This window comes from Artemia franciscana, chromosome 4 (genome assembly GCF_032884065.1).
Source record: "Artemia franciscana chromosome 4, ASM3288406v1, whole genome shotgun sequence".
Classification (NCBI taxonomy): Eukaryota; Metazoa; Arthropoda; class Branchiopoda; order Anostraca; family Artemiidae; genus Artemia; species Artemia franciscana.
This window is the reverse complement of record NC_088866.1, coordinates 53,633,472-53,648,648: the sequence shown is the minus strand read 5'-3', so window position 1 is coordinate 53,648,648 and position 15,177 is coordinate 53,633,472. Positions and strand designations below refer to the sequence as shown.

Below are 15,177 nucleotides of genomic sequence, written 5' to 3'. Positions count from 1 at the left end.
GTGAGTACAGTAGCATTAGGGATTGTATTAGAGAAGAGATTAGGGATTTGATTAGAGCCTGTATATTGAGGATACTTAGGCCTTCAAGGATTCTCTGGTACATTTTGAAGTGATATTTGGCAGAAAACACAGAAATTGTATTGCACAATTTTAATGAGAATATTTTCTATTTTATCTAAAATGTTGGCGATCCTTATAATTCACAATTGGCGTCATATGTTACTGGTGCTTTACTAGAGCTATGATGTTAAAATAGCCAACTTTTGATTTTGCAGTTTGATTTTGTGTCACCCAATGAAAAAGAATCTTCATTTTGGAGAATATTCAGTTTGCTACAGTCCTGGAATCATGGCTGGAAATTTGATTCTTAGGTCAGCAAAGTATAATCTTTTGGTTTACTTGTGTCAAAATTGACTATTAATATTCTATTTAGATAGTTCTAACATATTTAAGTAACACTTTATTTCAATCTATTCACACAATTAAACTAATAAATCAAATAAACAATCAAAAATACAATCAAGTTTAAAAAAACTTCTCATGAATATGTCATGATTCTTAAAACCACTTGTTATACACAAATTTTAGCACCAACTGACTTATTAATGACTCAATTAAAATATCTTAGTGTCACAGATGAACTGCTATGTGCTAGCTTGCAAAGAAAGGGGAGGTAATCTGTCCTTACAAATCTGGTAATATATCTTGTTCTTCCATGAAGATGCAGCTGTGTGAACCTGGGTTAAGCAGTGCAAACTTTGGTTTTTCCATGTAAGTGAACATAGAACTTCAGTCACTTCTTAGCCTTCATAATTGATTTAATGTTCAAGAGGATATGTCTATTGTGACCTTCTAATTCTCTATTAATCTTTTTAATGAAGGAAATTTAGTTTCTGTACTTCATGAATATTTCCTTCGAATGTTTCCGAATATTTCCTGAATATTTCCTGCATCCTTTGTTTTTAAGTTTAAAGGAGTTTCATTGCTGAGACTTATGGCCTATAGCTTCCATATTATGATTACGCTATTAATATTAAGGAATCTGAGTTTTTTAATTTTACGGATTTTAGTTTTTCTTAGAAACAGTAATTTAAGTTCAAGATTGGACCTAGATTAGTGAAGTAATAATTTTAAACCAATTACTGCAAATGAGGACAAAAATACAATTCTAAAATTTTAGATTTTAAAATTTAATTTTTCTAAATTTTTTAAATTGGTAAAAAATTTGATAACACTGCTGATAGTATGATCACTCTATATTAAAATGAATGAGTCGGATAAGGAGAATACACTTTGTGTTTTCTTTTTCATGTTTACTGGTTTCTATTATATGAATTTATATGAATTTATTTTTTCAGTTGAATTCTGATTCAGATACATACAAGCTACAGTGTCGATGAAATCGAGTCTGACGACCAGACATCAGACTTGCATGTAAAAACTGTCGCTGATGTGTTTGTGAGTGAAATTGTGGAAAGACTTTGTAAAAAATATGATAACAGTGCTTAAAACATCATCTCTAATTCTGAGAGCTATGTTCAAATGGAAGAGTCAGATAGGAAGAAAATGCCAGTGCAGCTAATGTATGTAAAAAAAAAAATGCAGCCATTTCCGAAGAGAAAGTCACAAGGGGAATTATTGTTTCTCCACCCCTCTCAAAAAGGGGGTCAACTCTCTCGAATCCAATCTGGGGAGCTTTCAACAAAGAGCAGTATAATAATCAAGTACATGAGGTCCTCAAAGAGATTCAGTGTAACACCGACAATTACAATCGGATAATGAAGCATGTTGGTCTCATTGGGATGGAAAGTAACAGCACACCAGCTGTGACAACTGCAATACATTAGAACTTGAAAAAAAAATTAATGTTTTTGGAAATAAACAAATTGTCTGAGAAAGTCTAAGAAAGAAGCTGATTAATTGAAGTCAAGCTTAACTGAAGAAAAGAATAGGTTTAAGAAGCAAATGGATAATGAAAAACGAAGATGGCAGTTGCAGATTGAAGAGGAAAAAATAAAATTAAAGAGTTCAGACAAGCATGAAGATGAGACTCCAAAGATGACAGATGAAGGAATGGAGTTGAAAAATAAGGTGTGGTAAAAAGAACACTTTTTTGAATATAAGTGGGGAATTACTCAAAAAAAAATAATTAGCGCTTGAACTCTAGTGAGCTCAAAGAAGAACGTTCTTTGATGAAACACTTGTAGATCAAGTTATAGTCTTGCTGTTTAATTTTGTTCACAATTTTAAACATCATATATTAAAACAAATAATAAATAGAGATAAGGAATAATAACAGTAAGAAAAGAACTAGCAAGATTTGCAACAGTAATTTTTTGTTATAGCTGTAACAAAATCCTGTATGCATGAGAACATATTAAATTAGCATTATTATACATGCTGAATTGGAAAGTTGTAACAGGGCCTACCAAAATCTCAATTATTTTGAACAACTTTACATGTTTTTGCTTTTGTCAAACTCCCCTTCTTCTCAATTGTTACTCTCTCTTTAGTTCTATCTTCTTCTATCTCCCCTTCAGTTGTTATTTTCCATCCTAATGAGACTAACATGCTTCATTATCCAATTGTAATTGTCGGTGTTACACTGAATCTCTTTAAGAACCTCACTTTATTATACTATTCTTTGTCCTTGAAAGCTTCCCAGATGGGATTTGAGGAAGTCAACCCCCTTTTAAAGGAGGGAGGAGAAACAATCTTTCCGCTTGTGACTTTCACTTTGGTAGTTGCTGCACTGTGTTTGTCACAAAATAGCTGCACTGACGTATTCTCCTTATCCAACTCTTTCATTTTAATATAACTATCAGCATGAGTGATCATGCTATCAGCAGCATTATCAATTGTTTTATGAAGTTTTTAAATAATTTCACAAGCAAACACATCACCAACAGAATGGTTGTCAGAATCAATTTCATTGATACCATAGCTTGTAACCATTGTATCTGAAGCAGAATCACCCTGAAAATAAAAAAGAAAAACATTAAAAAAAATAAAAAAGAAAACCTATAAACATAAAAAAGAAAACACAAAAGCTGGTTTTTCAGCCAGTTTTCCAGAAAAAAATTCCAGAAATTTCAGCAATGAAACAAATTTCAGCAATACAAAATTCGAGTTCATTGCTGGTTTTACAAAAACTGGTTTCACTGGCTTCTGGTTTTTCTTTTACTTTGTGAAACAAATTTCAAGAATGAAAAATTCCTATTCATTGCTGGATTAAATAATTTTTTGGCTTTTATGGCAGTTTCAAAATTAAAATAGACAATTTAAATTAAAGACATAATCTGTTTTCTCTAGCATTGAAAGCTACTGTTGGGAGGAGGGGGAGGGTGCACCATGGCTAAGGGCCTACAGCCTTTTTAGTGAATAGTATGTATCTCAACAAAGTCAGATATCTGTCTAGGATTGTCCTTGTTAACCAACCATCAAGGATCAAATAAAAAGCAGGTTGTTCCCAAATGCGGTGGGGAAGTTCGTAAGGTTAGATTTAAGTGAAATTGGAACTTATTGGCAAGGCGTAGAGAGGAAGGCTTTGAATAGATTGAAATGGAGGAGAAGTGTGCATGGCTGTGTTGGCCTTAGACGGATTGGTGCTACAGTGAGACAGATTGGCGCTAATCCTGATGAAACATAACCTTCATATAACCTATAGTTTATGTAATACTACAATTTGGGCTATATATTTGAACATTAAGGGGGAGGGATAAAATTATTTGAACAGCGCCACTAACCTAACCCCCCTTCCCCACCCTCTAGTGTTAAATATATAGCCCAAATTGTTCAAGTCCAAAGCATTCTGTCTAAGTCCAATATATTGCATCACCCGTCACTTGTCTTTGTAGTTATGAAACCGGTTTTTTGTAATCTAACCTAAGCATAATCCTTGAGTGTGTTTCATTTAATTAACAAGTACCATCGATTGTATCAGAAAACAGGAGATAGTGGAGGTTCCATTAGCGATAAATAGCTCCTTGGCACCCATTCCCTAGTTTAGCTTGTTCTTAATGGAACAAGCTAATACATTTAATCAACTTTCAAAAAAATTATTTCCATCAAGGGTAAACGTTTTTTGTGCTGTTTTAACAATTAAAATACAATTCAAAGGACAAGGTTTACAATCATTTTCCATTACTAATGGCTTTACATTTTGCGACTTTTGATTGAGTAAATTATAGCTAATACCACTAATAAAAATCACTGCAGTACCAAGCCACATCAGGCCACAAATATTGTATGCTCTCCCCCAACCCAACATTTTCAAGGCTTTACTCTTTACCCTAACCCAAGAAGCTTACATTTCCTTTAGATCCTTCAAAGGCCGTATTCAGGTGGGAGTTGGCACCCCTCCCCTACCGAAATGTTTGTCTGACACATAAAAACGTAAAAAAATGAATATAACTTTTTTATATGATTTATGAAGGTCTTTTTGCAAGACACCCAGAAAAAGATCCTTTTGTACCCCTCCCCCTGAAAAATAATCCTGGATACAACCCTGAATCCTTCCCTATGATCTGTCCCATTCCATTCACAACTTGCTTTTTGTTTTACCCCTGATAGATGGCAAAAATTAGTAGTCTTTATCAATCTGTCATCCTTCATCTGTAGAACGTGCACAAATTTCTTTCTTTCTAGCCCTAAAATGTAAGATGGCCATGCTCTAAGATTGGTATTGCCAAAAGTCAGATGTGATTGAGTGGTAGCCACCTTTGGAATTTTAAGATTACTGTTCCTCCTCTCACGCATCTGCTTATCTTGCACTGGACAAAACGAATCCAAAAACATCTGAGAAGCAGCCTATGTAGAATACCATAAGAAACACAAGCAGATATTTCAACATCTTGAAAAATAAACTAGATAGGTTTAAGCAAGCCATGATATTATTGAAGCCTAAGATATTATTCTCCCCTAGCTGAAGCTTTTTTTAAAAGTCTGATTGAAATGTGGAATGCTGAAAACCTCAATCTGCTATGGCTTAAGCCTTGTTTTTTTTTTTTTTATTATTATTAAAAATAAAGCATTTTTACTCTGGACAGATGAAATTACAAATTTCAGTCTAAGTTTAGAGGGTGGGTTTTTCTTTTCTTTTTACCTTGACTAGGGTAATCTAGACAAATGAGTAATAACTTTACATTTTCCTATACCAGCTACAGTTTACAAGTATTGTTTAGTTGAATTTTACAGAAACTGATTTTTCACTTAGACCCGCATCCATGCATGTGCAGTTTGAACCCAACAGAATTTTTCATTCTACATCTTTGGAAAGTTTGCGTTCTTTGTAAAGTTAACAATCATTTGGAAAGTTCGACAAACTAGTGAAGATGTATGAAATAATAGGCAACATTTCCAAAACATCTGAAATTTTTTTTCAGATTGTCTCAATTTGGAAAAGATCAAAACTTTTCAAGGGTTTAAAAATCATAGTACGAGAAAACATAAAACAACTCAAAAACTAGGAAAAAATAAAATTAGTAACACGTAACAATAATCTGCAAGGCTTGGATTTAATTTTACTAGTTTTGCAGCTTTTTTTTCTGAAGGGATGAAATTTAAATTAGCCAGAAGTGATTTAGAACTGTTTTAGTGAGAATACATACTGCTTGTTGAGGATCATAGTTGCTGAGCACTATTTATGCTAGGGGCCCATTTCTTTGGTGGAGTCTTAGTACTTTTACCTTAAATGGGAATATTTTCCCAGACAAAATATCAAATAAAGCAACCTTAGACCTTAGTTCCTCCAGTGCCCCTAGAGGCACACTGGGCATTATTTAGTAGCCTCCAATCTTCCCTAAAGTGGAACAAATGTAGCAAACATGTCCAAAATTTCAATTCCAAAATCACAAGTTTTGAAAAGTTTTTTGCTGTCAATCTTGTCCTTTATGGGACCAAATCTTCCCTATGACACTTAAAAAATGATTTCAGTTTTTAAGTAATTAAATTTTTTAGCGTGACTAATGAGGCAGTAGCTCACTTTCATAAAATTTGTCTGAATTTTGGGGAGTACAGAACCTTAAAGAGAAGTTTTAATAATGTGAATGTTAAACTAGTTAGTTTTTTATTTATTTATTTTTTTTTTTTTTTTAGCTTCGTCAGACTTTATTTCTAAAACGGTGAATTTTATTTCTTAAAAAGAAACTAAAAACAAGTAAACAGACTAGAAACAAAATCTAAAACAAGTCAAAACTAAAATGAATAAGAAGGTCAACTTAAAAACGAACAGAAATTACAACAAACAGGATTAGGGTTACTGGGCAGAGGGCTACAGGGTTAGAGGCTAGGGTTATAGGGTTAGGGTGGAGATGAGGAAGGTGCTGTCCCACTCCTGTACAGAATAAATTCTACTCATTTTGGGGTTGAATGTTATGCTTAACTTTTATAATAACAGCACAGAGCAGAAAAATTCCCAGAAACCAAGAGGTAATAAATATCTGTTTTACATTTCTGGTGAGTTTTTTTTTTAAGTTGACACTGCACTTGATTTTGAGATTTTGTTTGGATACTTTAGATGATTGGTACCATAAGATAAAAACCAGCAAAATTTCTTTAATTTCTAAGCTGACTGCTATATGGCTTTTGTCAATTCAGTTTCTAAACAATTTATTTAATGATTGCTGCTGGTAAACCAACTTTTGTGTTTTTTTGAAGAAAAAATAAAGCTAGCTAACCTAAATACTTTTTGGATGATTGTGTTCCATATTCTGCCACAAGCAGAATATGTAAACTCAAAACCCGTCAGGTGTAGTGTCAACATTTGATCGCGTCCGAAGGCAAAGAAATTGTAGCTGTTTGCCTTATTGTGGCGAGCTTCAAATAGGTTATCTCCCGTGGAAAAAATGGTAGACACAATTTAAAATCGAATTGTCATCTGAACATTGGCTGATGTCATTTTTTTTAATTATTCAGGAGCCATTTTGACCAAGTCCATACAAAGTAAAGAAAAGTAATGGGTTGATGCGTTGCCATTACTAAACTATAGCTTCAACTCTTTCAGAAAGGATAATAATCCTGAAAAGGATTTCAGAACCAGCAATGAACACGAATTTTGTATTGCTGAAATTTGTTTCATTGTTGAAATTTCTGGAATTTTTTTTTTCTGGAAAACTGGCTGAAAAACCTGCTTTTGTGTTTTCTTTTTTATGTTTACAGGTTTTCCTTTTTAATTTTTTTTAATGTTTTCGTTTTTTATTTTTAGGGTGATTCTGATTCAGATACAATGGTTACAAGCTACGGTATCGACGAAATTGATTCTGACAACCATTCTGGTGTAAAAACTGTTGGTGATGTGTTTGCTTGTGAGATTATTTCAAAACTTCGTAAAACAATTGATAACACAGCTGATGGCATGATCACTCATGCTGATAGTTATATTAAAATGAAAGAGTCGGATAAGGAGAATACGTCAGTGCGGCTATTTTGTGACAAACACAGTGCAGCAACTACCAAAGTGAAAGTCACAAGTAGAAAGATTGTTTCTCCTCCCTCCTTTAAAATGGGGTTGACTCCCTCAAATCCCATCTGGGAAGCTTTTAGGGACAAAGAATAGTATAATAATGAAGTAAGTGAGGTTCTCAAAGATATTCAGTGTAACACCGACGATTACAATTGGATAATGAAGCATGTTAGTCTCATTGGGATGGAAAGTAACAACTGAAGGGGAGATAGAAGAAGAGAGAACTGAAGAGAGAGTAACAATTGAGAAGAAGGGGAGTTCAACAAAAGCAAAAACAAGTAAAGTCGTTCAAAATAATTGAGATTTTGGTAGGCCCTGTTACAACTTTCCAATTCAGCATGTATAATAATGCTAATTTAATATGTTCTCATGCATACAGGATTTTGTTACAGCTATAACAAAAAAATACTGTTGCAAATCTTGTTAGTTCTTTTCTTACTGTTATTATTCCTTATCTCTTTTTATTACTTGTTTTAATATATCATGTTTAAAATAGTGAACAAAATTAAACAGCAAGACTATAACTTGATCTACAAGTGTTTCATCAAAGAAGGTTCTTTTTACCATACCTTATTTTTCAACTCCATTCCTTCATCTGTCATCTTTGGAGTCTCATCTTCATGCTTGTCTGAACTCTTTAATTTCTTTTTTCCTCTTCAATCTGCAACTGCCATCTTCGTTTTTCATTATCCATTTGCTTCTTAAACCTATTCTTTCTTCAGTTAAGCTTGACTTCAATTAATCAGCTTCTTTCTTAGACTTTCTCAGACAATTTGTTTATTTCAAAAAACATTATTTTTTTTTTTCAAGTTCTAATATATTGCAGCTGTCACAGCTGGTGTGCTGTTACTTTCCATCCCAATGAGACCAACGTGCTTCATTATCCGATTGTAATTGTCGGTGTTACACTGAATCTCTTTGAGGACCTCATGTACTTGATTATTATACTCCTCTTTGTTGAAAGCTCCCCAGATTGGATTCGAGAGAGTCGACCCCCTTTTTGAGAGGGGTGGAGAAACAATAATTCCCCTTGTGACTTTCTCTTCGGAAATGGCTGCATTTTTTTTTGCATACATTAGCTGCACCGGCATTTTCTTCCTGTCTGACTCCGTCATTTGAACATAACTCTCAGAATTAGAGATCATGTTATAAGCAGTGTTATCAAATTTTTTACGAAGTCTTTCCACAATTTCACTCACAAACACATCAGCGACAGTTTTTACATGCAAGTCTGATGTCTGGTCGTCAGACTCGATTTCATCGACACTGTAGCTGTATGTATCTGAATCAGAATCTGACTGAAAAAAAAAAAATTGAAAAAATAAAAAATAAAACCAGTAAACATGAAAAAGAAAACACAAAAGTGTATTCTCCTTATCCGACTCATTCATTTTAATATAGCTATTAGCATGAGTGATCATACTATCAGCATTGTTATCAAATTTTTTACCAATTTTAGAAAAAAAATTTAGAAAAATTAAATTTTGAAATCTACAAATTTTAGAATTTTATTTTTGTTCTCATTTACAGTAATTGGTTTAAAATTATTACTTCACTAATCTAGGTCCAATCTTGAACTTAAATTACTGTTTCTAAAAAAAATAAAATACCTTAAATTAAAAAACTCAGATTCCTTAACATTAATAGTGTAATCACAACATGGAAGCTATAGGCCGTAAGTCCGAGCAATGAAACTCCTTTAAGATTAAAAACAAAGGATTTAGGAAATATTCGTAAATTGAAGCTCAGAAACTAAGTTTCCTTCATTAAAAAGATTAATAGTGAATTAGAAGGTCACAATAGACATATCCTCTCGAACATTAAATCGATTATGAAGGCTAAGAAGTGACTGAAGTTCCACGTTCACTTACATGGAAAAACCAAAGTTTAAACTGCTTAACCCAGGTTCACACAGCTGCATCTTCATGGAAGAACAAGATATATTACCAGATTTGTAAGGACAGATTACCTCCCCTTTCTTTGCAAGCTAGCACATAGCAGTTCATCTGTGACACTAAGATATTTTAATTGAGTCATTAATAAGTCAGTTGGTGCTAAAATTTGTGTATAACAAGTGGTTTTAAGAATCATAACATATTCATGAGAAGTTTTTTTAAACTTGATTGTATTTTTGATTGTTTATTTGATTTAATAGTTTAATTGTGTGAATAGATTGAAATAAAGGTTTTACTTAAATATATTAGAACTATCTAGAATAGAATATTAATAGTCAATTTTGACGCGAGTAAACCAAAAGATTATACTTTGCTGACCTAAGAATCAAATTTCCAGCCATGATTCCAGGACTGTAGCAAACTGAAATCGAACTGCAAAATCAAAAATTGGCTATTTTTACATCATAGCTCTAGTAAAGCACCAGTAACATATGAGGCCGATTGCAAATTATAAGGATCGCCGACATTTTTAGGTAAAATATAAAATATTCTCATTAAAATTGTACTATACAATTTCTGTGTTTTCTGCCAAATTTCACTCCAAAATGTACCAGCGAATCCTTGAAGGCTTAAATTACCTCAATATACAGGCTCTAATCAAATCCCTAATCCCTTTTCTAATAAAATCCCTAATGCTACTGTACTCACACCCTCATCTCTATATTGCAGATCCTGCAATACAAAATAAAAACCCTTGATCATAGCCTATTGGAATGTAATGTTCTAACACCAACACTGCATACCCACTAAAATAATTTGCTAACGTGTCTTAAACGTTACAAAATACCATCCTGACTTAACCTGGTTGACTTACCCTTACAAAGGGTATTAAACTCGAAATGTCCACCAACACACTCAAGTGTCTTGCATCCACGAAGCTACTATAAGACATTCTTTTTTAACATTCTACAATGCCTGGAATCCAAGGAGTTATTGCAACACATATGGATTGCATTAGCCTCTAAAAAGCTTCACATGCAGCGTCAGGACGGGGAAAAAAGGAAAGAGGGTCAAATAGTCTTGACTGAAAAACCTGTAATTGCTAAAAGAAGACGTACTATTCTAAAGCGTATGAGTAAAAACTCCGCTTTTATCCTTGATTTGTAATTTGTCAGAGCATAACTTTGATCACAATTTTACATAAATTATAAATAATTAAAATTAAAACGAAGAAAATAGAATTCATAAAAATATTGTACCAAAATATTGTACCAATATACAAAAATATAAAAAAATGCCAAATTATTGTAGTAAAAAATATTGTTGCTACATCTGATGAAGATCAAGTTGCAATTGATCAGGTTGATGTAGGAAAATAATCAGACTATAAGGAGGACTGAAGTGTCATTGATAGTAAATTATTTGTTTGATCCTCCCTTTGAGAACAGCTTAGCAAATAGTTTTTAGAAATTATCTCAGAAGTTTGAAAATATTAATACGACCTTTACGCGTGACAGCAACGAGATAACTGGGTCTTATGGTCGAGGTCGTAACCAGGGGGTCTTGAACCACTAATTTTGTTCGGGGAAGGGGTGAGGGGTGTTTATGTCAAGAAGGCGGTGGGGTACAAAAGTTTTAAAAACTCATCACTTACAAGTCAAACAAAATTTCCAAGGGCGAGGTGTACACCCCTATACCAGTCAGAACACCATTGTCCCCATCTCATGAATAAAAATAGTGGATGCAGCCTTGCTGACGTTGGAACGGCCCGTGCAACTGGATCTCGAAATTTGAAACAAAACGGCCTGATATCATTGAAGACGTTTAACTAATTAACAAACAGTGTCGTACCAAAAATTTCTTCGAAATTGAACATTTTGGAAGAATAATTAGACAGGGGGCAACCCTTCTATACAATATTCAGGTATATCAATCGTCGCCACAACGGTTTCAAAATAAAGTATAAAATTAACTCGCAAGAAACCTGCATTTTAACTTTTTTTTCTTTTCTAATTTTTTAAACAATACCTATGAAGGTATTTAAATTTATCAGTAAATCGGCACGTGTCTATAATAAGCTTGGTTTTTCAGTTTGTTGACACTTTCGGTGATGGACACGTGCATCAGCATCTGTCCATTTTAAGCTTGGTTTTTAGATTCGTTTATCCTTTGGTCTAAGCTTTGTTTTTAGCGAAGTTTTTAGATTCGTTGACTCTTATAGTGCTGGACTCATGAACTAGCACGCGTTTATATTTCGCTTAGTTTTTTACTTGACTTTTGATGATGGACCCGTGCATCAGCACATGTGTATATAAGCTTGGTTTTTAGATTTGTTGACATTTTTGGTTTGGCATGTACTCGGTTTCAAATACTTCCATCACAGGAATTACCTTTCTTCAACTTCTGATTTTTTTTTTTTTTATAAAAATGAAGCAAGCGATAAATTTGAAGTATAGAATCCTTTTCAGAAGGCTACTGACCTTTTCAAAAGGTTCCTTCGACTTCAGATCAGTGTTCTTTATCTGCTATGTTTCGTAAATGGCTGAATTTATTGCTTGAAATTAAGTAACTACTGTTCGTATGGTTTTTAGCCAATGCAGTTTACCGAGTCCGTATTAAGTTTTGGAGATTAGGGCTGTTTTCAATCGAAGAGAGTTTTCCTTTAAAGGTGGCAAAATGCTTTGTAGATGAGAAAAGAACACATATATTTCGTCAAGGATGTTGAAAAGCTAAGCTATCCAAAGAGAAGAATTGTCATAATGTTCTATAGTAAAGTTTGGTCTGTGGGCCAGTCAGGGAATATAGGGCAGACAACGATCAAGAAGTTCAGACATTTCCAGCTGGGCTCCACTAAATTGACTAGACATCGCACTTGCATAGTCATAAGACTGGAAAGCTAGTTTGTTTGGAGGAATCCTCTTCTTGACAATGCATCCATTATTCTTAGTGCCATACCCTGCCTGTTTTCGTCATTATTTTGAATAATATATAGTAAATAATAATAATAATATAATATATTTGAATTCATATATATATATAATATATATATATATATATATCATACATATATCATATATAATAATAATATAATATATAATTTGAATATTATTTTCATTTCAATAAGGTCTCTTCCTAGGTGTCCCTTTTGAGCTGGTGTCTCGGATTACACCCGTAAGCTTATCAGTATGTGAAGCATCGGGTATCGTATCCGAGAATAAAATTCTGAATCCAAAACTTCGTCGAGGATCTTCTCCCTGACTTCTGCTGAAAAGAGTCAATGAACTATGAGGAATTGTGGGTAATTAGGTAAATTTTCATGGTCTATATCAGATATTAAGAGCTGCCACGTATCTCGCTAGAAGTTGAATAATTTGAACAAAATTCCCGTTTTGTTCTTTAGTTATCATAAAGCCAATGCGCTGTCTCGTTAGGGTCCCTGCAGCGTCAACGAAAAATTCACAGTTTTTCTGTTTGTCTTTCCACGTTTTGCTTGCTGCAAAACCATAGTTCGAGGGTGTCTTGGGGCTTTTTTTCTTTGAATTCTAATTACTTTTCTATTTTGTTTTGAAATTTCTTTCCTTTTCTTCAAATAGTAGTCAAAGTCTCACCAACAATCCGACAACATGCGAACATAAACAGATTTTAAGGCCAGTTGCTAGGCTACCAGACCAATCCCTAGAAGCCTGGTTTAATTTAAACGACTCTGTTTAGATCCAAGATTATTTAAAAGAGGAATTAAACAATAAAATAAAACGACTATATTCTATTTACACGCAAATTTAGTTTTCAGTATTTACGACCGAAGCTAAGCAAGAATAAAATAAACCTTTTCTTTATTGAAAACCTCAAAGTCTTTTTAGGAGAAGGAAAAATGCAACCTAGACTGTCTATAGCTGAGTTGAGCACCTGGGAACTGGATAAGGCCAAAATAGACGACTTGAATGACTTCAGAAAATGTAGAGGCTTAATTTGAACAACCAGACAAAAACAAATCATATGCAAGCATAAGCAGGCTTTTTAGACATGAGTTGCTACCAGTTCGGTCCCTTGAAACCCAGTTTCATTTAAACGACTTTACGATTCTATTCTATTTACAAGCGAATTTAGTATTTGATTTTTATAATTTAATCTCAGTTGTGTCAAAATCAGCCATTTATTTTCCGAGAAGTTTGAAAATGCAAAAGTGTTTCCAAGAGAAGGATGTAAAACTTAGATTGTCTAAGAAATGAGCACCTTGGACCTTAAGAAGTCAAAACAAACAACTTTTACGACTTCGCAAAACCAGGGGGAGTCCCCCTTATTTCCCCTTTGAGGGGAAATGAGTGTAGATAGAGCCTAGAGCCTGTGTAGCCTACTAGTCCTTTCCTCGTCCTTAGAAAAGTCAAATAACCTGTAAAGTATCGTCTTAGTTTGTCATTGACAGTCAAATATAGTTTAATTTAAGAACTTCGTTCACAACATGATTGCTGAATTTTAATTTTATTTCACAAATAGCACTAGTATACAAAGAATTTGACCTTTACGTCAAACGTAACCAATTAAACTTCACTTCAAACATAATCCAAACAGAATACATAAATAAAGAAAAAAAAGGATGAGTCAAAACTTAGTTTAAAAGTCAAAAATAAAAAAAAATAAATAGATAACAATAAAATTAATGACTAGTTTTCCTGGCTAATATACAAATCAACAAAACTCCGAACAAAAGTTTTGTGATACCTTTCATGTTTAGCGGGGATGAGAGTCAGTTTGAGGACTCTTTGGGATTTTAATATGGGAGGGTATGTTGTGGGTGGAAAGGTAGGGTTTGGGGATGGTGCAACGTAATCGGAGAACAGACAAGGTCTTGGTACCAAGACGAAGGCACATGAGGTTTCTTCTCTCGGCCAAAGTGGTTAGTAAGTAATGATATGGAATCTTCCCTTCACCATTTATGATTCTAATTGCTCGTTTTTGGACATCTTCAATCATAAATATGTTTTGAAGAAAGCTGAAATGCCACACTAGACAAGCCAACTCCAGTATTGGCCGAAAAAAGGAACAATAGTTTGAGGAGATTCTTAGGGGGGAAAGAAAACTTAATAAAAACCTTTAGAAGGGAAACATGAGGGAAGCTTGTTTGAGGATGTTATGAACATGGGCATCCCACTTCAAATCATTAGTAATTGTCACCCCAAGTAGTTTAATGCATGTGACAGGAATTTTGGGAGGAATGGAATTTTGAAAGAAGGGGGCGATTAAAAAAATTAACTGTCATAATTGATGATTTATTAGCGTTAGCTTTCATCTTTGACAAAAAAGCCTCCTCTGTGAAATCATTAAGTAATGTTATAATTGAGCTTTTACGAAACTGCCTACGAACAGAGAAGTAATTCATATTTTTAGTTAGCTGCCTAATACTGAGATGATATTTTAAAGACCGAATCAAATCAGAGGCAACGCTATAGCATTGCCTATAGTAAAGGCCATACGGCTCTAATGTTTTATAGTTTTTTTTCCCCAGAGGCACTTCATATGGAAGGTATAAATTTCAAAGAGGGCTCATTCGATTGGAAGTCGGGAGTTCTAGTGCTCTTTTTAAGAGTCAAAATTATGGGATATGGGGAGGGCAATTATGGGATCAATACGACCCCCCAGGGCCCGGGGCCAGGTGTTATAGGTGTTGCCCTGGTGGAATATTTGATTCTTTTAGAAGGAATGTTTGTATAAACTTCAGAGAGGGCTCATTTGATTGAAAGTTAAAATTTCTACTTCACTTTTTCAGAGTCCAAATAGATTGGAGGACAACTACCCTCCACTACCCCTTTTTTCCCTAAACCC

At 33.8% G+C, this 15,177-nt stretch overlaps 1 protein-coding gene across 5 annotated transcripts in view; it reads left to right on the top strand.

Moving 5' to 3' along the window:
- Positions 1–9,658, top strand: part of LOC136026592 (uncharacterized) — a 36,057-nt gene extending 26,399 nt beyond the window's left edge. For 3 of the 5 annotated variants that reach the window (XM_065703304.1, XM_065703305.1, XM_065703308.1), the window contains 2 exons: positions 1,359–2,091; positions 7,205–9,658. In XM_065703304.1, the coding sequence (XP_065559376.1) occupies positions 1,966–2,091; positions 7,205–7,555 (477 nt within the window). In that variant the 5' untranslated portion in view covers positions 1,359–1,965 and the 3' untranslated portion in view covers positions 7,556–9,658. Of the gene's footprint in view, positions 1–275; positions 372–1,358; positions 2,092–7,204 lie in introns of all 5 variants that reach the window. The other 2 variants (XM_065703306.1, XM_065703307.1) reach the window with 1 other exon arrangement.
- The last annotated feature ends 5,519 nt before the right edge of the window (positions 9,659–15,177 follow it).